The sequence below is a fragment of the Amblyomma mixtum genome, chromosome 6 (genome assembly GCF_055824585.1).
Source record: "Amblyomma mixtum isolate Tamu chromosome 6, ASM5582458v1, whole genome shotgun sequence".
In the NCBI taxonomy this organism is placed as follows: domain Eukaryota; kingdom Metazoa; phylum Arthropoda; class Arachnida; order Ixodida; family Ixodidae; genus Amblyomma; species Amblyomma mixtum.
The window spans coordinates 107,859,327-107,885,523 of record NC_143017.1 but is presented as its reverse complement, the minus strand read 5'-3'; the positions used below and the strand labels follow the sequence as shown (position 1 = coordinate 107,885,523).

General features: G+C 48.6%; 1 protein-coding gene across 1 annotated transcript; it reads right to left on the bottom strand.

Annotated features, from left to right (window-relative positions):
* Positions 1–1,421: 1,421 nt before the first annotated feature.
* Positions 1,422–23,989, bottom strand: LOC149339981 (solute carrier family 22 member 6-like). Its single transcript, XM_089548719.1, has 10 exons — positions 23,888–23,989; positions 20,025–20,441; positions 18,528–18,631; positions 16,219–16,373; positions 10,195–10,363; positions 8,606–8,732; positions 7,751–7,845; positions 6,784–6,995; positions 5,487–5,668; positions 1,422–2,558 (listed from the first exon to the last, which is right to left on the bottom strand). The coding sequence occupies exons 1-10, from the start codon at positions 23,927–23,929 to the stop codon at positions 2,259–2,261; spliced, it is 1,803 nt and encodes a 600-aa protein (XP_089404845.1). The 5' UTR covers positions 23,930–23,989; the 3' UTR covers positions 1,422–2,258.
* Between the last annotated feature and the right edge of the window lie 2,208 nt (positions 23,990–26,197).

Below are 26,197 nucleotides of genomic sequence, written 5' to 3'. Positions count from 1 at the left end.
GATTGTACTACGTATTACTCCGCCGATGGCAGAGCGGCAAGCCGCCACGGGACTGGGTGAAAGGCACTCCGCGCGTTGGTCGACTTCGCCCATCGTGCAAGGGAGAATTGAAAAAAAAAAGCGGGAGCCGTACATTAATTTAATTTAATTAGAGAAATCGGCGAGACAGGTCAGTAAATCGAAATTTCTAAGAATGCTCAGAACGTGTAGATTGAGTTCCCGCGGCAAAAAGACGAGTTCAGATTCCTCTTCAGTGCACCTTTAACCTGAAACAGAAATCGTTGCTAGGTGGAGATACACAAATAAAAAAGGTTGGAGTTTGCTTTTACAATGCGCCTTAAAGGATTAATCAGTAGAAGTTAAAAATTGGAGGGGCACTTAAGCTCCATCTTGGTGCACTAAAGAGAGTTCTGGATTTTCGCTTTTTTTTTCAGTTTCTATGATTAAATAGTTTCAGGAGCAGGCAACACAGCCGCAGATTAAGCCCACGGAAATATACCTGAGGGCTCTTTCGCGAGACTGTTGCTGCACACTTCCCTTTTTTCCCTTGTGGTGAGGCGGTGATCACGGTTGCCCTTTCTTGAAGGTCCCGTGTCTGCCCCACTCCCCAGATTTGCAGTCTTGCGACATCCATGGGTAACTTTTTCATGTGATCTGCGGGACGTCATCACGTTTTGTTGCAAGTGTTGTTCAGTTCACGAGCAAACCACGAATTTTCGGAGATCACTCGCATATTATTACGTATTACTCCGCCGATGGCAGAATGGCAAGCCGCTACGCAACTGGCTGAAAGGCACTCCTCACATTGCAATGCAGTCACATGCCACTCTTTTCAATGGCGTTGTGAAAGCTGCCCTTGCATTCAGTTGAGCAGCAATCAAAATTGTTCGTGTGACTCTAAAAATGTTCCTGAAGCAGCGTTCTGTGGGATCTTGGGAGTAGGACCGGAAGGAAAGAGACCAAAACATTGAAATAACTTGCAAAGTATTTGAAAACTGCATATAATTGGGAAGGTTTATTCCAGCGTGGCACGTGCAAATTGGCTAAATAATTCCGTTGCCCTTGTGGATTTTGCTAAGAAAGTGTGTATTTGAGAAATAGTTTGGTTTATTGGGGTTTAACGTCCCAAAGTGACTCAGGCTATGAGGAATGCCGTACGTAGTGAAGGGCTCCAGAAATTTCGACTACCTGGGGTTCTTTAACATGCACCAACATTGCATAGTACACGGGCCTCTAGAATTTCGTCTTCATCGGTATTCAGCCGCCGCGGCCTTAACACTGAGCCACCGCGCGGCAACTATATTTGAGAAATAGCATCTGCAGTAATCACAAATATTTTGCAGTATTTATTTGCAGTAGTCATGGGTCATATTTTTGGTATGTATGGCGTGGAAGACATGGATTCACGACAGTAGCGGGTGTATATGCACCTTAACTTTATTCAAGATTCAAACGGTCAGCATGGAATGCTCCACTTGTGCAGAATACATATGCCATGTGCTGTCCTTAAGTATAGTTCCATGCAGCTATACAAACTGTTGTTCAGTCATGACAAGTGGCTTCGTTGTTCGGTTGTTGGTTGAGTTGGTGTGGAAAAGAATCACAGGGACCACTCTGAGAGCGAAGCTTTCTCCCTTCTCGCTGCCTTTCATGAGGACGATGGAGCTGAGGAGGGAGTGAGTGCTTGACTGGACTCATGGATGGTGCTGCTTGCAACTTTTCGCTGTGTCCATTCTCTTCATTACTGAACCCCATAAACCACCTAGATCTACAATCTGCCTCTACTTTTTCGTCCCCTTCCTCCTTTCAAGGTGCAGTGTGTTAGGTGTCCGCTTTGAGAGACCACACCTCCCCTCTCTTTAGAACCTTTACCTCCTCCTCCTGAACCTTCTTTATGCCTTACTGAGATTTTTTCTATCTCCCTCCTTTAACCCTCTGCTTGGATCCTAATTCCTCACAGAGTGGTGTTACCACCCTGACAATCTGCGCCTTTCCTTTGCTCACAAAGCAACAAATGCCGTACAGAGAAAATCCTGACAGCATGATTCAGGGGGGAAAAAAAAGTAACCACGAGCAATCAGTCACACATACAGCCATGATGGACGCTGAGCGCCGCACAGACAGTTGGCACGTGCGTGCACACACACACACGTTTGCACTCTTAGACGGAGCATGTAATTTACAAACATGCACGCGGCATGAAACAAGATCGCTGGCTAGTTACATTTTCGCGACACTTCGCGACGCCTCCCTTCCGACTAGAGCCTGCTCACACTAAGAGCAGCGTGACATGCACCGTTGGCGCCGGTCCAAGGCTGGCCGATGTGAGGCGCAAAGGGGTCTTTCCCAACTGCGATGGTGGCCGATATAGTGGGTATGCTGTACCTCTGCTTCCTGGACAGAAAACAGGGCCTGGGCAGGTCGTGCATCGCTTCGGCTTCCCCGAACGTCTCCGGCAGCCGCTGCTTGTTGGTTTCGGGCAGGGGCAGAGTGATGAGAGCCGACACGCACGACAGCGTACCTAGAACGAAGAGGGGCAAGAAGCGACCGTAGAAGGCCTGCCAAGGACCGTCAACGAGTCATAAAATGGCTCAGGTCAAAGGTGTACGAGACAAAGTAAAAGCAAGCTTTGCTGACGCTTGGTGCTTTTTGTAGCGTGAGCTACATTGGCCAGTTTCGCCGTTTCGCGTGCTCCCTCCGTCAACCATACTGCGCATGCGCGAGGAACGAGTGACGTCACTGCGCACAGCTGGCGTGCCTCGCCGCTGCCGCCGGCGCAGAGCCACATGACGTCACTGCTCACGCTACGTATATCCTGGCATAGCAGAGCTAAGCCACTGCCAACTTTTTTTTCCATTTGCGCAGTCGCCTTTTTTTTTTTTTGAAGCGCGAGGTAATAAAACCTAATGCCATAATTATGGCCGGCGCACTTGCCGCGCCCACTTATACGAACTGCAGGACTTCGGGAGGACCTCGAGCGGATTTAGCGAAGAGGGCGGGGTAACGTTCTATTCATTCCCCTCTCAGCAAAGAAAAAAAAAGGTAATTGAAAGACTTAATCTGGTAAACAGCAGCAAAAAAAAAACAAATATGTTGTTTATATCCTGACGTTTATCTGAAATTTCACTTCTTGCACTTTGTTACGAGAAGTATGGTGAGGGAATACGTTAATTGTTCATGATGTTAACTGCATATATATGCGCAGTGGTTTCTTTGCTTTCAGGGAGGATGAGAAGCATGGGAGTTTTTTCATCACGCTTGCACAACGTGATTAACAAAGTGCGAACTTGGAAGCATAAAAAAGTAATCTTTGATCTTCTACAAACAAATTTAGCAATCACGTCATTTCTGGCTTTTGTATTTACTTATGGTTACACCTGCGTCATCGATTATCGGGTATTTGAGTGAAAAGTAGAAAGAAAACTATAACCTCGTGCTGCTTCTTCGTATGGCTGACACGTTTTCAGCTTTAGAAATGCCATGGTCACTGCTCAAAAGTCTGTGAATAAAGACCAACTATCAAAACTATGCATGTACGTGTGTTCCGCAAAAGTTTAATATAGCTCGATATCCATTGAATATTGCTTCTTCCACCTTCCTTCCTCCCTCTCCTTACGGCGCGCGGTTGAGGTGTCCACCGAATAGTGAGACAGTTACTGTACTTTCCTCTAATTTTTTTAATGTGCATGACATCGCACAGCGCACGGGCGCCTTTGTGTTTCGCCTCCATCGTAATGCGGTCGCCGTAGTCGCGTTCGAATCCGGGCACTCGAACGCACAACACATTTTTATTGGTATAGAACAGAATACCTTGGCTGAGGCAAGGATTCTTAAGTCAGACGTTTTAATATGCAGCACCTGGGATGGATTCGCACCTCGCGTAATAGCCGTGTTTTCTGCTGCATAAGGACTGCCCGAATAATGAAGACAGCTGTCTAGTGACTGATGTGACGACAGATTTTTGTTAGTGTTTATACCAATGCGGAAAAACGACGACAGCACCACGTGCCGGTCTCTGTCTTTATATCTCGTCAGTTTTGTGCTAGAAAGGTCGGTCTTAAAGCTGGCTGAAATTCGCTAACTTGATGTAAATTGCACCAAAGGAAGAAAACAAGACGAAAAGAAGACGCAATTTTTTTCTTTAATTTAATTTCATTTTTTAACGTTTTGAGCACCTGCCAGTCGCCGCCTGAGTCTTGGCTGATCCCCCGCAGTGTGTACGCGCCATTATATTGAAGACAACAACAACAGAAACACCGCCGTCTATATTTACAGTGCGCGATGAGAGTGGTGTACGTATACCGTAGTTCTCTGCCGTGAAAAAACTAAGCCTTTGTCAAAAGTTTTGCGCCTAAGGGGTCTTGCTTGTGGGCGACGCCGATGCATCGCCCGCGTTCCAAATCTCTTGAACGTAAGAGGAACTGTGGCCCTTCATGCACTGATTAGAACTTTCACGGGTACTACAAGAGACCCACTACAAGTGGTTTGCTCAGAAGCAAACCACTTGGCCTCCTTAATTTTGACAAAGGCTGCACATGACACGTGCAGGCAGGCGAAGCATATTAAGGAGAGCCACTATAACAGGTGGAAAATCATGGGGCATAGAGTAAACAATTGGCACCACTGCTCACAGAAACCAGAAAATCTGCGCCGATGACCTTTCTTCCATCTCGTTTTCATCCATGAGAGCAGTTCACGCCGTCTTACCGCCAAGTGTCGCAAAAGGGCAGCTTGTACTATTCCGAGCGACAGGCTCAAATTTCTCGATTACACAAACAGTGTCTGCATGCAGTCAGATATTTTGCTGATGCATAAAAACGCGCGGGGCCACACTTCTGTAGAAATAGTCATCACACACACGAACTCATACGTCCAAAGTGCTCATGGTGCTTTATACGAATATTAGAAAAAGACCTGTGGAAATGGAGTTCATCCCTTTGAATTTCCTAATCTTCTCTTGTGACCTGACTGTCTACCTTGTCTGTGAACCATGTCTGGCTGCAGTTGTACAGGCGGCTCACACTGAAGTCACAGCGACCTCCATATTGGTATACATCGGGACCGCGATGAAATTCTGCGCGCGCCGCCTTCGTCATCTGATCCGATGTGCACTGTGGAAGCTAAGCGTGGTTCACCGTCATGGCGCCTGTGACTGCGCAAGCCATCTACACGACGCGAGCCATAGATGCCTGCGTTGGCGTTTCTTCGCGAATGGCGTGTATAGCAGGAGCTCAGCGACGACGCGGCTGACCAAGCTGGAGGCTTTCTCCTGTGTCTCGAAGCTTTTTCCTGCTGCGACAGGGCTCTGTAGACTGATATTCTATACGTGTCGCGGTCAGATGTGGATGAAGCACGTTTGTTCTACTGTACCACGAGCGCTGATCGACCAGTTACAATGAAGGCACTGAAGGCCATCAACACTGAGTGAGTTCGCTCTTGTACTTCATAGCGAAAAGGTGCCGTGGCTGCTGCAGAAGTAGGCTCACCAGTTGGACGACCTGCGAGCTGAGGAACTTTCCCAGCGAGCCGAAGGCCTGTCGAATGGACAGTGCCTGCGAGCGGATTTCAGTTGGGTAGATCTCCGCGGCATACAGGTAGCCCACGTTGTACGCGGCGGTAAGCGCGAACCGGCCCGCCATGAGAGCGGCGAAGATGGCTGCTGACTTCCCTGCAACAAGACAGTGCATGTCACACAACTGCATGCCTGGGCGTGGGCTCTGCGGAATAGTAGCTTACTCATATGGCACGCCAAGCTTTTTGAATGCAACAGCTGGCATGAGTAACCTCGTATCGATCATAGTACAACTTGTGCACCAGGCGGTGCATTGCAACAGCTCGCCTGGCCATAACGCTTCAAAGGGGCCATGAAACATCCATGCACGCTGAATTTTCTATGCTGAAGAAGTCGTTACTCTCCCGCCTGCAGTGTTAGCGTTTTGGAGGCAATTGTTACAGAGATACAGAGACTGATAAGCTACAAGAAAGGTCAAATAAATAAATATAGGTTCCGCCACCAGGGCGTTTTTATGGGCAATCTGCAGTGATGTCAACACACCGTTTTGAGCTGAACTCTGAGGCTATAGGCTAGACCGCCGTACGTCATTCACTTCTAAATAGCGATCACGGATCCCGTTTGGATCTTGACGACAGGAGTTTGGGTCGAATGTAGGGAATAATGTTTCATTTTCAAGTACAGTTTTCAGAGCAATAAATGCTCCTTATGCTGTCGGACAAACCTACATCAACACAGCTAGGCGGAGCCATAAAAGAGTTTTTACTGAGTACAAACATTGGATGGAAATGCCCTCAGCGTCCCTTGCATGCTTTAATGCGGTGCATGTTTCTTGCGCTTAGTTTTGAAGATACGCTCACGTACCGTCTCTGCCAAGAGTAACCAGGCTGCACGGTTTGCTTCTCAGTCGTGTAGTGGCGCACTATGGCACCCGTCAAACTTTAGATCTCTGTAAGGTAAGGATGACCCTTTTACTCACTTTTCATGTCCTTTTGATCTTTAGGGAAGCCGCAAGGGCTCGACTCTACGATTGAGAAGCAAACCATGCAGCCTGGTCGCATATGGCAGAGACAGTACGTGCTCTCATCTCTCACTCACATTACAAAACCGACCGGCACAAAAAGGGGCCTAGGTCCGCGTTACAAAAGACCTTGGAGGCCGAAACTATAACTCCTAACGCATTGTTGCTCCTGCGCAGGCCCTCTCTTGAATTCGAGCTGTAGATCCGCGTGTGCTTGACGCTTACAAAATGCGCAAAACAGTCCGCTTACCGTAGAAGCCGGCTACGGCCAAGTAACAAAGTCCAGCGAAAGCGTAGGCGCTCGCTGTGCTGGGTCGTCGCCCCCATTTGTCGGCTAGCGGTACGGCGAGCCCGATAGCCAAGATGTCCACTGCGTTCGTTGTTGACGATACCACGAACGGATTGTCGGTCGCCAAGGACGCGTAGAGCTGACCCGCCTGGTATGCCAGGCACGACATCACCCTGCGTCCGCATACGTTCAACCGTCACCCACAGTTAACTGTCTCAGTGGGATAAGGCCTAAATTTTTGACCGCTTCTTGCTAATAAGAAGACATGCATGCGTCTATTCTATTTCAGAGTTTTATAATTCAGTTACCTATAAAACATGTGAATGAGGAAATGTTGGCAGTATGCGCGAAGGTGTCACCATCCACTGCTAGCAAGTGACACCGTGTGCATCTCATAATTGTTGCACACGTATGCCTGTTTTAACATCAAATGACATGTGCCTGATGAACATCAAACTGAGCGCCAAAGTTGCGCAAATAGAAGCCTAATACATATATTACGAGCAGCTTTTTCACAAAAAATTATGGAACGCGCCCGTAAGTTCTAGGATGAGTGGTTAACGCTACCATTTAATTATTTCATTAATGGAAGATAATGGCTGAGTTTCTGATGTTTCATCTCGTTTTAGCCATTTTTTCTTATTAATTGCGTAATAAGTGCAGTTAATGAACAAAGACACAGTTACAAATACAAGTGCACCTGTTAGCTAAATACATCTGTTATCCAGTTTCTTTTACTCCAAACCATGCTCAATCAGCCAAAACAACTCGAAACTTGACTAACCTTACCTGCGATCTCCTTTTTATCAGTGTTCCTTAAGCTGCTCCGTAAAAACATAACTTGCGGTCTATCTGTGCTGAATGCCCAATACACCTACGAACGTTGCAGCTGGTAAAGGAGCACTGTTTTGCATAGTGTATAACTCACCAAAGAATGAGCGTTATAACGAAGCTCTTACGCAGCGAAGGATACTTGAAGATGTCGACTGTTGAAGACTTTGCCGAGTCACTCTTGTCCGATGGCTACAAAGCGGATAAATGGTAGAAAATTTCGTAAGTGCAACTGACACGAACACAAACACAAAGAACACGACAAGGACAGGCGCTAGAAATTTATACTTTCCATTGATCTACAATGACCTAGCTACAATGATCTACAATGACGTAGCTGCCCATTCAGGTTCGCACGAACGTATAGTGTTTAATTCAGTTAACTTGAAAGTCATGATATCCCCCAATGGTTTTTATAGTCCCTGAACTTTCGCTCCCTTCATCCAAATCCCCAGTGCAATATAACCAACTGGAAATTATGTGTGGTTAACATTTGTGTCTTTTATATTGTCTTCCTTCTCCTCCGAGACCACTTTCTATAGTTTGTAATGAATGACAGCGAAAAAAAAAGGAAGAGATTAAAAAGTTTTGCCAGCGGTCTCTTGTCGCCGCGTAATTGCCTGTTTTTGTCGGTATAGACCGACCGGAAAGTCCTTTTCAGTACATTCTTTCTTTTGTCTTGAATACAGGAGGCCAAGCCATAGAAATGGTTTTGTAACCCCCCCCCCCCCCCTCCCCCGTCTAGTCGGCGCCTATGCCTACAGCTTAAAACCATTTAGCAGCAGTATAGTGCCGTGCAGATGGCCGATGTTTTCAAAGGTTAGCACCACATATCCTATCTCACATCGAATTTTTGTCCACGATTGTTCATTGCCCCAGCAACTTCAAACAGTTGAGAAGCAAAATCGACAACTTTCTTGCGAGGCAGCACTTTCTCTTTTTTTGTACCCACCTGAAGTGTGTCTATCGCTGACCTCTCCACACGTTTGCCGTTAATGCGACCGATGCGGAGTAAGATTTTCTTTGCTTTGTCCGTCTTTCCTTTCGACAGCAGCCATCTCGTCGATTCCGGTATGAATCTTTCGAAGCAGAATGAAGGAAAAATAAAGGTGGCAGCTTATGTTTCTCTCCCTCAGTTAAGCACTTAGAGACGAATGGGAACGGGACATCGTAGCTCTTACACTGAAAGCACATATTATAACCGAGGACACAGTACAGGGAAAATGACATGCACGCGTTATCAAATCTGTAGAAGCAATTTTCTAGACATAAAACAATGCAAAAACAAATATGTATCATTCCCGCCTGGTGTGGTTGATGGAATTATGCCTGGTCTTAAAGGGACACTGAGGAGAAATTGAAGTTGGCTTGTATCGACAGAATACCAGCTCCTGATTACAAAAACGCCACTCATACTGACAACAAAGCTCTTGTAACGTAGAAAAGAGCAAGAACCAAAATACAGGTATCGCCGCCACAGGCCAAACTCGCAAGTACAAGCGTCATGACGTCATATAACAAAACAGTGTTGCTGGAACCAATGGTTCTAGCAACGCTAGGACACGAGTAGCACAAATCACTGAGGCGCAGCCAATGCATGCGCAAATCTCCTTGACGTCGCCAGATGGCGCCACGTGCCGGGCAGCTACGCGCTCGCCTGAAGCATCGGGACCAATCAGCGCCTGCTCGCCGGCGTTAGGCGGGCTCCCGGTATTCCGCTAGCGGTGTCAAGGAACACGGTATGCTAAAGGTGTCTATTTGCGAGAACTTCGTTGACGACTTCGAGAACGAGATCCATCGTAACGCTCGCAAAACGCCGGTGCAAACGTAAGCGAAGCGACTGTAGCGACAGCTACAATAGCCGATAGATGCCTTCAACGTGCGGCCGGCGGTAGCTTTCGTTTCGGCTGCTGCTAGGCCGCACTGCTGGCCGCCAGAAATCACGGAGTCTGCGTTACGTCATGTTCACGTCATGTTTCACGTCACTTAGTCCTCTGTCGTCATAGCCGAATCCCAAGTTTGAATCACAGCGGCGGGAAAAACCTTTTCAACTTCTAATCCAAATTTCTTAGAAATAAATGCATTTTTCGCTGCCGGCCAAGTGGCAACAAAGCCATGACATGCCGAACTATCGGATTTTGCTATAAAAAATATATTAATAGTGCTCTCCTCAGTGTCCCTTTAACCTTGGTCTTATGTCTGGTCATGGCTAAAGCTTAGCCGGTAGAGCCAGTGGTCTAGTATCGCTGTGATTACATGTTAGACTCCCAACAAATGACAGACACATCTCAATATACACAGTATTGAGGAAGCTGCATAACATTCTACAGAAAAGGTTGGTTGTGTGCAAGTGGACGCTAATTGTAATCATTCTCCAGGCCTGAACTGTCGAACGCGTGGTTCGGCAAGCATCAAGCATGCAGTGCTGCGTACAGGGCGTGTTAAAAGGCAAGCGTTTGGCTCTTCTGTGTAAAGAATGAAGAGGTCTACAGGCTGTGATACCAACCAGAGCAGGAATAGAAAAGGCGCGCGCTGTCTTACATGGAAGCGACGGTTCCGACGAAGCAGGGCAACATGATAACCGCATTGAGGAGGCGCCAGTGCGCGAGCGCGTAGGCCACCCACGGCATGGCGGCGCCCAGCAGAGGGTAGACGAACCGGAAGGTGCTCAGCATCAGCATCCGCTTCTGTGCGGGCACGTACTCCAGCGCTGCAGGCACGCGCAGCAATGCACCGTGAGAGCGGACTCGCGAGGCGTGTTACTTTGACCGAGCACTCGGGACAACAGCTTGTTTCTCTTTGCTGGCGTCACTACTCCTGTTAGTCGACATGGGGGGACGAAACGCGCACAATAGGACGGAGAGTCCCATCCCTCCCCTCAGAACCAAAGGCTGGGGCTGTGATATTTTAATATGACAGCATTAGAAGTCCCGTTGACGAGAAAAGCCGGTCTCCGTCCGCCGCCCGTCCGTGCCGCAAAAAAGCAGATGGTCCACCTGCCACGGGAGGCAGGCGGCAATCTGCTCACCATGGCAGTGACAATAAAATTAATTCACATAAATTCATGGCAGTTGCCTACTGCCCGCCGTGGCACTGTGCATCACTTCACTGCATCGAGAGATAGCCTCCCGAAGAACTATCTCTGAAAAAAATGCGCCTTAGGGGAGCTCGGAAAGAGCAACCTGAGCCTCAAAACCCCCTTCAGTGGCTGTTATAGCGGGACAATCTTTAGGGCCAAGCAACCCTGAGCTACCATGTGTCACGTGTTGGCGGCTTTCCCGCCAGTCTGTACCCTGCCACCAGCAATAAAGGACGTAACATATAATTGGCGACGAGGTAAAAATGGCAACTGCGCTGGGCACGATTGGGGAATTCGTTCCAACAGAGGCGGCGTCTTGGCCCTTGTATTTGGAGCGCCTCGAATTTTTCTTTCAAGCAAACGACATCGACGGTAACGAGAAGAAGCGAGCAACGCTCTGCAGCGTTTGCGGCCCAGCAACGTATGCCATCGTTCGCTCCCTTTGTTCTCCGGATGCGCCGTCGGCCGTGGCCTACGATGAGATCGTCAGGCGTCTCTCAAACCACTTCTCGCCGCGACCGTCGGTGACAGTACAGCGTTTCAAGTTTGGCACACGTCAACAGCAGCCCGGTGAGTCAATTGCCGACTACATCGCAGAATTGCGACGTCTCTCGGAACACTGCGATTTCGGTGCGTCGCTCGATGACATGTTGCGCGACCGGCTAGTGTGCGGGGTGCGAAGCGAGACCCTTCAGCGTCGGTTGCTGGCGGAGCCGGAGCTTACGTTTGCTACAGCTCGGGAGAAAGCCATTGCAATGGAATCTGCGCAGCGACAGACCGAGCAAATTCGCGGCAGTGCCGCATCGTGTGAAGTTGGCAGCGTGAGCGGGCAGCGTTTCGACCCGTGTGTTGCGAAGGTCTCTGCGCCAGTGACAGCCAAGGAGGGTACCCATAAGCAGGCTGGTTCGCCTGGAAGCACAAGCGTATGTTTCCGCTGCAAGGGTGCGCATTCGCCAAGCAGTTGCCCATTCATGAATATGCAGTGCCACTTCTGCAAGCAACGAGGGCACATAGTGAGAGCATGCAGGAGGAAGGCGGCAGCTCGCGCTTCGGCTGAACCCAACTCTCAGAACAAAAAACGGGCCAGTGGAGGCCGTCACAAGAATGCTGCGTCGGACGTTTACGACGTGTTCGTGCTGTCTGGTGAAGAGCCAGCCGTGAGAGTGGAAGTGCGCGTCAACGGAAGTCCCCTAGAGATGGAGGTGGACTCTGGTGCAGTGTGTTCAGTCATCAACGACCGGACTATGCAGAAGCTGCGAATATCGAAAAGGGCGTTGCGCCCAAGTAATCTTCATCTCCGAGCTTACAATAACAAGGAACTACGAGTGTTGGGTGAACTGACCGTGAAGGTGGAATTCAAGGGGCAGGAACATCGCCTGCGATTGGTGGTGGTTAAGGGTGCTAGTATCGGACTTCTCGGTCGGGACTGGTTCAAGTCTTTGGGAATAAGTCTGAGTGGTGTTCACAGTGTGTACGAGCCGAGTCGAACTGGCAGTAGGGGAACAACAGCCTTGCTCAAGAAGTATTCTTCAGTCTTTGAGCCTGGACTTGGGACAAGTAAAGGGCCTCCTGTACGCATAGAGGTGAACCCGGCAGCTCCGCCGCGATTTCTGAAGCCACGACAAGTACCGTTTGCATTGAGACCGAAGGTGGACGAAGCACTGGACAAGTTGGTGAGCCAAGGCATTTTCCAGCCTGTGCGGCACTCGAAGTGGGCAACACCTGTCGTTCCAGTTGTCAAAAAAGATGGATCGATAAGGATCTGTGGGGACTACAAGAGCACAGTCAATCGTGTAGTGCAGTGGGAGACGTATCCCCTGCCGACACCGGAGCAGCTGTTTGCCAGGCTGGCAGGTTGCTCGAAGTTTTCAAGGCTAGACCTCGGACAGGCGTATCAACAGAAGACTGTTGATGAAGAAACAGCTGACTTGTTGACGGTTACAACACATCGGGGACTGTTCCGCGTAACCCGTCTTCAATTTGGCGTGGCAGTGGCAGTGGCTATCTTTCAGAGGTACATGGAAGAACTGTTGCATGGAATTGATGGTGTTCTTGTGTTCTTGGATGACATCTTGATCGGTGGAAAGGATGAGGTGCAGCACAATGCTCGTTTACAAGAAGTGCTCAAAAGAATTCATGAAGACGGTCTGCGACTAAAGTTTGACAAATGTCAATTTGGTGTTGAGGAAGTGTGTTACTTGGGATTCCGTGTGAACTCTGCAGGTGTGCAGCCGACAGAAGACAAGGTGCGTGCTATTCACAAGGCCCCAGAGCCGACATGCAAAAAGGAACTTCAAGCCTTTTTAGGAGCTCTGAACTTTTACAACAAGTTTCTTAAAGGAGCAGCTCATGCCTTGGAGCCACTGTACCGGCTGTTGGACAAGGGTCGCGAGTGGCGTTGGATGGAAGCTGAGGCGGAAGCATTTCGCCAGGCGAAAGATCTGCTACAGTCATCACATGTTCTGGTGCACTATGATGTCAACAAACCCCTAGTGCTGGCCTGTGACGCATCCCCGTACGGACTGGGTGCTGTGTTGAGTCATGTGTGCGAAGATGGCAGCGAGAGACCGGTTGCATATGCGTCGAGAACTATGAGTGCGGCAGAACGGAATTATGCCCAGACAGACCGAGAAGCGCTCGCCATCGGCTTTGGCATAAAGAAGTATCATCAGTTTCTATATGGGAGACATTTCAAAATTGTGACAGACCACAAACCTCTCTTAGGACTGTTGCACCATGCCAAGCCCATTCCCCAGGTGCTATCACCACGGATGCTGCGTTGGACCCTCATGTTATCGGCTTATGACTATGAAATTGAGTATCGACCAGCGGAGAAGCTTTCCAATGCTGATGCATTCAGTCGTTTACCACTGAGAGCCAGTAGGGCAGAGGAAGAGGAGCAGCGTCTTTGGGAAGTAGGGATGCTGGAAATGGCGCCGGAAGTAGCATGGAACTCTAGGAAGGTGGCAAGATTCACGTCAAGGGATAAGCTGTTGGCTAGAGTCTGCAATTGGGTGCAGCATGGGTGGCCAGAGGGTAAGCTGCCAGAAGAGTTTGCAGCGTTTGTGAGCCGCAAGCATGAACTGTCGGTGTACCAAGGTTGTTTGCTGTGGGGCAGTCGTGTGGTCATTCCAGAGCCAGCTCGACCGTATGTCATGGACATTCTTCACACAGCTCATCCAGGAATTGTCAAGATGAAGGGGCTTGCCAGAGGAGCCGTGTGGTGGCCAGGAATCGACAGAGATGTTGAGCAGAAGGTGAGAGACTGTGCACGTTGTCAGGAATCCAGGTCTGCGCCAGCAGCTGCAAAGATTCACCCTTGGGAATTCACCAAGCGTCCTTGGACAAGACTACACATCGATTTTGCTGGGCCCTTCCAAGGCAAAGTTTTCCTCATTGTGGTGGACTCTCACTCAAAGTGGTTGGAAGTGTGCCGGATGAATTCCATGTCGACAGCTACAGTTTGTGCGAAGCTTCGTTTCCTTTTTGCTACCCATGGCATTCCAGAAACTGTTGTTTCTGATAATGGCACTGCCTTTTGTTCGGAGGAGTTCAGAGACTTCATGTGCCGGAATCAAATCCGACATGTGACCGTTGCCCCATATCACCCTTCTTCGAATGGTCAAGCAGAACGCATGGTGCGCGAAACCAAGGGAGTACTCAAGCGAATGGTTGGAGGCGATATCGACACACGTCTGGCTAGGTTTTTAATGACCCAGCATATCCTGCCTCATGCTACAACAGGCAAGAGCCCGGCCGAATTGCTAATGGGCAGGAAACTTTCAACTGTGTTAGAGCGTCTGCATCCTGACCTGCAGTCCAGTGTGCAGCAGAAACAAGAGCAGGTGATGCAGCGCCGTAGCCAGGCAGTGCGACTGTTTGATGTGGGGGATCGAGTGTTTGTGCGCAACTATCTCTATGGGCCCAAGTGGTTGCCGGGCATTGTGGATGCTGTCACAGGACCAGTGTCGTACTTGGTCGTCACCAAGGACGGTCGTCGATGGAGACGTCATGTTGACCAACTCAGAAGTCGTTCTGCCAGCTACGCATTGGACAGTTTCGCTTCTGGGATGTGTGAAGAGGAGGAACCGCTGGTTGCTTCCCCGGCAGGGTGTTCCGGGCTTGGCATTCCTTCAAGCCTAGAGGACCCTGGAAGACGGGACCAAGGAGAAAGACTGGAGGAGGCTGCAGCGCCCAGTACCGAATCTGCTTCCTGTGGTGAGGACCGTGAAGCGAGTGCTTCCCTTCAAGTCCAGCGACCACAGCGCCAACGCAGCCGCCCTGCGTATCTGAAGGACTTCGTGACGTAGGGGGGAGGAGTGTTATAGCGGGACAATCTTTAGGGCCAAGCAACCCTGAGCTACCATGTGTCACGTGTTGGCGGCTTTCCCGCCAGTCTGTACCCTGCCACCAGCAATAAAGGACGTAACAGTGGCTGTTAAAGTGGCTGTGTATGAAACAGCCACCTGCCAGAGTACTGGCGCATCGCTTAAACGCTGCACAATTTTGCCAGTAGTAATGTGAGGACTGTCCGTCAAATATCATTCTATGAAAGAGATGGAGTACTTGCGCGGGAGGGATCACATTGTAGAAGCATCGTCCAAGTTTTTTTTTGTATTAATGTTCCTGAGTACTCTATAAGTTTTAAAGTAATTGCCTCTGCACACGGTACCTCAGCTGAAGAAGTATCATTGGTGAGGGAGGGTTGTAAAACAAACAGCTCCGTTCTAAACGACCCGCCGAGCGTTAAGAGAGCTCCCTCGCTTTGCTCATCAGGTCTCCTTCCTACGCATCAGCACCTTCGCTAACTCCCCGTAATGTAGAGAAGCATACTCTTACTGACGACCTTTACATTTTATTTTTGCAAACCTGGAAGTTGTAGTGCCAGTATGATTATCCTGGTTTCTCTCGTCTCTAGGGTTTACTATTTTCACTGACAGTCGGCGTCACACTGCCACAAGCAGGAGAAGGAAGTGAAGTGAGCTCAGGCCAGCCTGCTAAGCGGCTGATCATAGGAAAAGGATGCCACATATATACGTTTTGCCCAGTTATCAACAACGTTACTGTACTTTTTATGATTGTAGTGAACTAAATCTAAACCAGTTTCGTTCAAGACGTTGTTTCTTAATGCTTGAGTGTTTCCTTGGTTCCTGACATTGCTGCGGCGTACTGAAAGATACAGGGGCAGGTTCAAATAAGCACGAGCAGCGCGCGAAACCATCAGCCAATCATGCATTAACGTGCCCCACGTTGTTTGTTTACCTTGTTCTTCGCATACACTCATATACATAGACATCTTTTCTATCGTGGAAAGAAGCCGTTCGTAGCAATCAATTTGCATTACAGTGATGTAGTTAGGTGAACGGGTACATTGTACTCACAACTACCGAGTGTTTTAGGACTGCTCTAGTTAACTTCGGACCTATCCTTCTTTGTCAGAAATTAAGAAATGAGTATACGCAATCAGGTGCAAGTGAACTGCTTACCTAAAACGAAGGGAATGGTGCTGATGGATAGCAGCACGGAGCCTTCGATGACCCGCGTCGCCAGGAAGACGAGGAAGTCTTGCGCGAAGTGGGTGGCCACGGCCCCAATGCCGGCCAGCACGTACACCACCACCATGACAGGAACACGGCCGATTCTGTCGCCCAAGGGGAGTTATTGCGTTGTAAGTGCATACTTTGACAGATTCTTTGGCGACAGGCAAGAAGGACACTTAGTTTTTAAGCACGGACACTTAGGGAATTTTGATCCAAAATCCTGTTCGCCAATTTCTGATGTATTCAAATGGAGTTCCGTCTGTTTAATCTGGCACCAGCTGTTTACGGTGTTAACAACGTTTGAACTGGGTCGAGGTCTAAGTTTTTAGCATCAAAGGACGCGGCACTCTGCAGATCTTGATAGCCCGGCGGAGTTAACGTACCGGGGTTTTAAACACTGGGAAGTTCCGCAATTTGAGTGATGAACATGCACATGAAAAAAAAAAACAGCTTTTTAGTACCGTGTACTACGACTGCATGACACTGAAAGTAAACTACTCGGCATTCCATCTAACGATATGCCCTTTTTTTTCATGATGAACCCAGACAAACTGGCCCAAATGTCTACAAATGTCTACTTTTGTGCATACGTGTGAAAGGTTTTGACGGTTAGGCGAACTGCGCTTGGAAGAAGACGGTAGTTGCGCTTTCCTCGGCAGGCATTCTTTGACGTTTCTGCGTCCTTATGCACATTTTAATTCCTTAAAGTGTAACAATAACTGCACAACCTGCATTTCTGGCACAAATCTGACACATTCTCATACATATTGGCGATTTTCAAGTAATCGACACCACGCTGCGGTGGCGCACCAAACTATTCTAAGAAGGACCGACACGTGCCATGTTTTAAAATGCTTAACTGCTTTATCGTTGATGTCAGTGATTTTAAATTTTATCCAAAGCGTTCGTCGACCGCCGATCGCTCCACTTTCAGGCCGGCCGTTTTTAAACTCCAGGAAGCGGTTGCTTCATTGTTTTTGTTTTTACATCCTCGAGAAAAGAGAATGGTTGGTTGGTTGGTTTATGGGGTTTAACGTCCCAAAGCGACTAAGGCTATGAGAGACGCCGTAGTGGAGGGCTCCGGAAATTTCGACCACCTGGGGTTCTTTAACGTGCACTGACATCGCACAGTACACGGGCCTCTAGAATTTCTCCTCCAAAGAAATTCAACCGCCGCGGCCGGGATCGAACCCGCGTCTTTCGGGTCAGCAGCCGAGCACCATAACCACTGAGCCACCGCGGCGGCCTAGAAAAGAGAATGTTTGACTCGCAAGACGTTCTCCGTAGCGCCGCCACATGTATTCAAATGAGGAGCCCCCTCTGCACTCTAAACCCTAATACGCCTGTATGCGAGCGAAAAGGAAGCATGCTGCCCTCTACCGTACTCCGTTTTATAAAAGGGAGTGCGCTAGAGGACAACTTTACACCCTTTTTACTCCTTTCTGCTGAGAGTGCAAGTCGTGAAAATCGCCAATAGCGTGCACACATGCGCAATAACACCTCAGTATTCGGTTTACGCTTCTTCCTTTTCAGAATTTTAATCCCTACGCCGAAAAGCCACAGGCATAGGATCGATCCTCTCTGCGTTGACATACGAAGTCTATGGAGCCGAAGCTGAGTGTGCTATAAGGCATGACACGCAGATTCTGAACGTTCGAGTGTACTCAAAACAGAAAGGTGAGGCGAAGGCGAAGCATTCACGAAGCGGTACTTTGAAAGAACATAGTAACGCTGTTTTGAAATGAGAAGTAACGTCATTGCTGCTGTTTTAATGTAGAAAGGTCAGCGTAAATTTGTCCTAATAGCAGACCAGAAATGATGGACAGAGCGTGAGAGATAAGATATTACACCAGGAACAAAAATAAAAAGTAATGTCATGCTTAGGTTTGCAACTCGCGTGAATATATTAGGGTCCGTCAAATATTTTGCCACCGGTAGCGCCCGTCTTAAATATCTGCTTGCTAGGGCCGTCATAGGCGGTGGCTCCTGTGGACTGCGGAAGTGTCATGCCTTTTGCGATGGCGAATGCACCGAAATTACACGCTAAATTTCCGTCCGAATTTCACTTGTAGCTTACCGATAAAAACTACGATTAGCTACGTGCAAAATAAGAACAGGATTGGCTCGTAACTGATGTACTGCGGCAATCGAACTGTCAAAGTCATGCGGTACGTGAAATCGAAGCACAAACACATGAACTAATTGGCTGTGAGCACAAAGTTCAGAACATACAGTGTGAGGGAGACATGACTTACCTGTCGCTGATGGCGCCGAACACAATGACTCCAACTGCCATGGAGCCGAAGAAGGCCGAATTGGACACGTACGCTTTCCAAGTGTGCCCGCACACCCAGTCCATCTGAAGAAATAAAAGAAAAACGAGCTGAAGAGACGTTCCGACAGTACCGGAATGTTGTCAGCAGCAATGACCATAGTTTGGAACCCATTGCTTCGCTTTCTGCATCTCATGTGCGGGATCTGTCTTGTAGATTAAAAAAAAGAAGAAGAAATATAACCGACATGAAAGGAAGTCTATGATTGGATAAGCTGCTCAGCTGCGCAATGCAAGGCTCCTTATTTAAGCTCAGACTACCGTAGCCATGATTCGGTGCTACCTCGCTCAGGGTAATACGTCATAGTATTGGTATACTGGAATATTTTAAGGTGTCCGCTTTTTAGCTGACAGTAGTGAAGACGAACGAACAAGGACACCAGGAGGACACTCAAGTATTCACAGTCGGGAGGGGCTTCGGCTCTGGCGCAAGTAGAAAATTCCGTGGTGACGGAGTTATACGCGAGACTAAGAAGCAAAAGAGTACTCATGCGAAATATATTATTGTCATTGGTTGATTTGTCACTCAGTCTAATCGCCTTAATCACTGACCGATGCAAGATTCGATTAACCACTGTGCCAACTGTGTTAAAGAATTTTCAGACACCTTCAAAAGCGTTAAGTGTTTGCCTAGTTGGTTTAGTTTAGTTTAGGCTCAGGCTATGCGGGGCACCGTAGCGAAAGGCTCCAGATAATTTCGACCACCTGGGGTCCTTTAATGTGCACTGTCATCGCACAATACACGGATCCTCACAGCGTCTTTCGGGTGAGCAGCCGAGCCCCATAACCACTAAGCCACTACGGCGGCTGTTGGCTAGTTGGTTACGTGCAGTTATATTCATATCTGTAGCCCGAAACAGCACGGATAATCGAAAGGGCGCCAGTTTTCGTCGTCTTTCGGTCGTCCTCATTTTGATAGTGGTAGTATACGCTTACTATTCCTTCGTTTATTTCTTTTTTTAGGTTCTGTTTTTGTTATAGGCTATGGTTGCACAGCATTGCTCCCTTTACAGCTGGGCGTTCTACAATGAACTGGTAGAGCGCAGCCTGCCACGCTTATGGCAGTGACCGGGACCTCAGATTATAAGAACAGAGGCCCGCAGGTGGGGGGGTGTTGCCTCGTTACGTGTGTATGTCAGGGCGGCGCTACAAGGTGGAAGTTTGGCTTTTTAGTCCTCTTTAGAGAGAGCTTTAGTGCGGTTCCCGCATGTCAAGGCAGTCTGTACTTCGTAGTTGGAACGGCTAAGTTCGCAAGATTAAACAGATACGACGCGGCGCACACTCATGATACCCAACTCGTTGGCTTGCTTCATTGCATAGAGCCTATTCTTTAAACCCCGAAACAAGACGTGCGCGTGTCATCGAACGTCAGCCACGCATGCGCAGCTTGTGCGCTCGTGAAACCAGCTCACGGTCATGCCTCGGACACGACGGTCGGGTAGATGACAGAGTGGTCGTAGTGCCAGCCGGACTGGCAGGGCACCACAGGCAGCAGCTCCCTGGGCGGCAGTGTGTTGTTCAGTTGCTCGCCGGGAGACAAGAGACCCTGCAGGGCGGTCCAGTTGAACTTGTACATGGAACACTTGCTCAAGGTGCCGTCCTTCTCGCGCGGGATTCCCAGCTCGCGCGCCTCCTCTCTCGTCAGGTTGAACAGCTCCTCAAGCTCCGGCTGACGGCACCAGTGCGGAGGCTCGAGCATTGTGAAGATGTGTGCGATCATCGGGATCACACGCATCGGAACCATGAACACTGCCAGGTAAGCGATGAGGCACCTCTGGAACACGCCGAATTCTCCGACCAGCTGCAGCGCTTCTTCTAACTGCATGGCGCCTGGTTCCTGCGTGTGGCGCGCCACGATAGCAGAAGGCACAGCACTAAGCTTATATTGGCTCCTTAGGTTAGGTTAAGACTGCGTTGGCAACTTTCGCAACTTCCGCAACTAATGGTTTTAGCACGCATGTGAACTAGTTACAGTATGAACATTGGAATTGGATGTGCATTGCGAAGTTTTCACACGTTATGCCCTTACTAAACGACTCTGAAGATAACAAGAGATTAGATCACATCATGGGGGCGTAGCCAATACTTATGAATGCTGGAGGGATGCTCACCACACACGAGACGGGCAGGGTGTCCAGGTTGTGCGTAGAATATGATGTCACTACAGTTAGCTCGTCGTAGTAAAGGGCTGTTTACTGGTTGCGGCCACCTGAAGGGGTTTTTCAGCGTGCTCCAAAACTCATTATTCGAGCACGTTTGGATAACACCTACATCGAAATGTGGTCGTCGCGACAACCTGCAACCTTAGGGCTCAGTACAGCAATAACACAGCTACTGAGCCACTGCGTCGGGTGACTACTTGCCGGTTGATACATGCACATACTGGCAGCATGTATCATGTTTTGCCCGATTCACTGACCCGAGTGCGCCCTTTGTGTGCGGGCTTGTTAAATGAAAGAAACAATACCTTTTGTATTGGGCAGGTGTCAGCGACTCTGTTTTTCGCTAGTTGGTGCACGCCCACGCATTTTGGCAGGATAGGATATAGGCCTTTGTTTCTCTTAAGAAGTTATTACTACCTTAACGTACTTTTCCACTTGAAGACCTTTCGGGAATTTCTACAGCGATGGCTTCTTTGGCGAAGTAGAGATACTTAAGGACTTCGAAGACAATAGACATGGGCAACAATTATTCGTGACCCCTTCGTTCACTTGCCACGGCAGCATGTCATTCGGCATTTTCTTCTGATGGGCATTCACTTATATAGTTGCTTATGAGATCATTGCAATTCCTAATGCTCTTATAAGACACTAAGTCATCCACTATCTTCGACCTAGGACTTCATGTGAAAGACAAAAAGTATAATTATGCTTTTGCTCCGAATAGACCGCCTCCTGAGCTTGGTACACGGTACTCCATGGTAATTAGCTGCCAACGAGCAGAAGCTAAACCAACAAACATGGATTGAGGTGCAAGAATAGAGAACTAAAAAAGTTGAGGGGACACTTAAGCTCAGCCTTTAAAGGGACACTGAGGAGAGCACTATTAATATATTTTTTATAGCAAAATCCGATAGTTCGGCATGTCATGGCTTTGTTGCCACTTGGCCGGCAGCGAAAAATGCATTTATTTCTAAGAAATTTGGATTAGAAGTTGAAAAGGTTTTTCCCGCCGCTGTGATTCAAACTTGGGATTCGGCTATGACGACAGAGGACTAAGTGACGTGAAACATGACGTGAACATGACGTAACGCAGACTCCGTGATTTCTGGCGGCCAGCAGTGCGGCCTAGCAGCAGCCGAAACGAAAGCTACCGCCGGCCGCACGTTGAAGGCATCTATCGGCTATTGTAGCTGTCGCTACAGTCGCTTCGCTTACGTTTGCACCGGCGTTTTGCGAGCGTTACGATGGATCTCGTTCTCGAAGTCGTCAACGAAGTTCTCGCAAATAGACACCTTTAGCATACCGTGTTCCTTGACACCGCTAGCGGAATACCGGGAGCCCGCCTAACGCCGGCGAGCAGGCGCTGATTGGTCCCGATGCTTCAGGCGAGCGCGTAGCTGCCCGGCACGTGGCGCCATCTGGCGACGTCAAGGAGATTTGCGCATGCATTGGCTGCGCCTCAGTGATTTGTGCTACTCGTGTCCTAGCGTTGCTAGAACCATTGGTTCCAGCAACACTGTTTTGTTATATGACGTCATGACGCTTGTACTTGCGAGTTTGGCCTGTGGCGGCGATACCTGTATTTTGGTTCTTGCTCTTTTCTACGTTACAAGAGCTTTGTTGTCAGTATGAGTGGCGTTTTTGTAATCAGGAGCTGGTATTCTGTCGATACAAGCCAACTTCAATTTCTCCTCAGTGTCCCTTTAACCGTTCCTCTTTCCCGCGCAGACACGGACACTGTTGCATCTTTCACAATCACAACCATAATGTGAAAGACCATATGACACATACATAGTAGACCCTGCTTTAACCAAGCCTTACGAATATGCCGGTGTGGCGTATAGCGATAGCGTGTCTGACTCGCAGCGCGATGATCAGGGGTTCGATTCCTGTGTAGTCGCGGTTACCAGGAATGCAGCGGTGGGTCTGCTGCGTAGCAGTTTAAGGGGCGACGCTTGTGACGCAAGTCGTTGTCTGCTCCGTGTTTATATGAGGACGAGGAGGAAGACGGCGGCCGACGGCCCAAGTGCTTGGCGCGTTGCTCGCGGTTGCTCCGATCGCTGAAGATCTGACGCATCGCTAGTGTGGCTGGCGCCATATAGGGGAACCTCTTGTAGCACCATCCTTTTAGACGAATCTGGCTTTTCCCGTCGCACCAACACCGGCTTTTCTGCGACACGGGGCCCTTACGCCGACGCGTAAAATATGATTCACAGAACTCTTTGGCAGTAAACGCGCGAACGCTGCGCTTTGCTAGTTTCAATCATCAGCAGGTTGTGCGCTGTTTACTATACAAAATAAGCTTCTAATCGTTTCAGCCAGAGATAAAAATAACGCAGCTGAGGCAAAAAAAATTACGTATAAACCGCACGCCTCAACAAAACTATCAGTAGGCGAACCATTGAGAGGCAGCTGATTTGGGGGTTCTCTGCCGGCCCTCTGAGCTCTCCGAAGCACAGTGCTGCGAGGTAAATTGTTGGTGTGACAAAGTGCTTTGGTGCTGCAGCAGCATTTCGGGTTCCTTGCAGGAGGACACAGGGCATCTGGTGCGAACGAGCACAGCGGAGCGCCACTGCCTAGTGTTGTTATGACTAAGGATATTCAAAACGCTGCAAACGGAGAGTATGCACAAGTGAGCTCACGCTGATTTGATGCGCTGCTGCAGACTGCATTTTGACAGGAAAAAGAGTGATGCAACAATTTACAATGCCTTTGTGTCAATAATATGTTTGAAATAACCTTAACTGACGGCGCAGTTGCTTTTTGCTGAGTCTCGGCACATGTAAGTGGTATAGGAGTTGGTTCTGCTTATGGAGGCCGCGGTTCGCTGTCCTCAGATGATCACACTTCACAGTGTCGGGTGTCTTTTAAATGCTCTTTGAGTATATACCCTCGTGAGTAGGTCCTTTCGCCTCTTAGGTGGGGAAACGGGCCAATGGTTAACTTTCGGCATCAACAACGCAGCAGAGGGATCGGCGGCTAGCCTGGCAATGAAATAGTTTGTACCATGAAGCGTGTTTCTGAACTCTCTTAATCGCCGCCTGCACGAAAAACGTTTTGACTCGCCCGCTACGGTCACCACCGCTGCGTGCCCGAGACGCGTGTTGTGAAGTGCACTTACCAAACTGCTTTTCGGCCGACAATGGCTGGCTTCAGATGGCATGCTAGCATCTGCGCGCACGCGCTACTGATTTCTTAAGAAATCGCAAGACGCGTATGCGCCGTCAGCAAGCGTTCATCCCAGGGGGCCGGCAGCCAGTTGTGTTTATACCGACGTCACTAAGAATGTCTGTGGATAGGGTAGCGGCAGTCATCCGTCAATGTACAAAAGTGCGCACTACAAAGAAATTTTATACGTCGGCAACGCTGTTCTGGTAGCATCGCCGGCGGCAGCGAGTGGCATTATTCTGCACTTTCTTTTTTCCGGTCACCAACTGGCAGCAGGTGGCTGAATATGAGGTAAAACTTCAAGTTAAGAACTTGCGTTACTTTGATGACGGAAAGCAAATAAAGCGTGGACAATGCAGGCTTGCCCAGTTTTGCCAAATCATGTGAACGATGGTGTCGGCCACAGTTGCCACTTGATATACTTATTTTGAGTATTGTGCCGATGTTATCGCGCTTAATTGAAAATTTCTGCATGGCACTTCCTTCAGCATTGTTAACCAAAGAAGGTACGGAACAACTTATCTCTATCTTGGGTGGTCTTTATTGAGTATATTCCCGGAACGGCCAGAAAGTGAAGTCAGTGGTGAGTTCATGCCCCTCTTTTGTTTAATAGCAAGAGCATCGATTACTGCAAATAGATATGTGCAGCGCAAGCAGCGCGCCTTCGTATTTCAACTTGACAGCGATGAATGAACGGGCTTAACATTGCAGTTATGGCTGTGTATGTTGTTTTGAACTGTGAGTATATCGCAAAGTAGCGTTGGGGTTTTGTCTTATTCTAGAAAATCCACTGCAAGGGGTTGCTGCCATCTTGAAGGCTAAGTCGAAGGGAGCAGCTCAGTAGTGCCATCGCTGTATTTTCTTCGCACGGGGGGTGAGCAAAATGGGGGAAAGTTTTTCTAAATACATAAATGACTCCTTGTCGGCATTAAAGACGACGAACGAACGTCCTGTATTGGCGCTTCAAGGTTCTAATACGTGTGACATTAAACTAGCCAGAATTTTACGCGATTCAGTTATTTTTGAAATATATATTTTTGAATATATATGTGGACAAAGACACAGATAAGACATATAGATAGATTGGTAGGTTGATAGACTGATGGATTGATAGACTGATGGATTGATAGGCAGACGGACGGACGGACGGACGGACGGACGGACGGACGGACGGACGGACGGCTGAGAGATGCAGACACTGACAGACACAAGCAGACACTGACAGACAGACACAGACAGCAATTTAAAGGAAGAAGGCAGGAATCATTACTAAAACCTCTATTGTCTTCGAAGTCCTCACATACTTCGACAAAGCGACATCAGCACTGCAGAAAATTCCCAAAGGTCATCTAGTGGAAAAGTACGCGATCTTCAGGCACTTTGCAGAAATCATGAAGAGGAACAGAGACATGTGTTCCTCGGCGTTACGCAAATAGCCCATTCTTAGAACTTTTCTTACCTGAACAATAAATCTAGTCCCACGATTAAATAAGCTCTAGAATTCTAATGTCCTGCCTTGTTAATACAGCGGGGCATTGGAACGTTGATTCCGTTTACATCTGTTGTTCGACAGAGGAATTATGTGCCCACGCGGGCCATACGCTGTTGCCAACCGCACAACTTGCATCCTACTGTTGTTAACACCAGTTAACACTGATCCTCACCAGCAGCAGACGAACATTCCTATGAGCGAACCTCTTCAACCTGGGAACATTTCCCTTTCGTTTGGTATCCGACTCTCTTACCCTCAAACCTGCCGGTTGTATGTTGCGTGCATTACGTGCCCCGCCTCATTCCACTCTATATTTATCACCAACTTGCCATTATGCTCTGACCCATGAACTCCCAAGTTTTTCTTTTAATTTTACATCTATCCCACTCAAAACTTTGTCCCCGTCGCACAAACACGCCAGCCGCCGGTTCCTCTGTTCAGTCATAAACAGCGAACATCTGTGGTTTGGTTTCACGATGTTCTGCGCAAGCGCGCAGCCAAAAGCAACTTTCCATTTGGAAAGGATAGCACATAATAGCTTCCACCGCAGAAACGGCGAGCGAATTTGCGCCGACGAGCTTACCAGCTTGATTCTTTCAATTTTTAGACTGCAAATTGCGCTGTAGCAAAGACAAACCATATGACCGAACAAAGCCTGACTTCGTAAACTTATCTGACATACTTGCACTGCCATCGAAGCATCTTTAACGATCCCTTCCCGCAATGAAAATTTTAGCTGTCTCTGGGGCTGGTTTGTTCTTCAGTAACAAA

Coding starts and splice junctions, on each gene's coding strand:
- LOC149339981 (XM_089548719.1), bottom strand. CDS start 23,929: ATGCCATCTGAAGCCAGCCATTGTCGGCCGAAAAGCAGTTTG. Junction 18,632..20,024: donor ACCCGACCGTCGTGTCCGAG/GCATGACCGTGA, acceptor TTATTTCTTCAG/ATGGACTGGGTGTGCGGGCA. Junction 5,669..6,783: donor GGCCGTAGCCGGCTTCTACG/GTAAGCGGACTG, acceptor GTCTTGTTGCAG/GGAAGTCAGCAGCCATCTTC.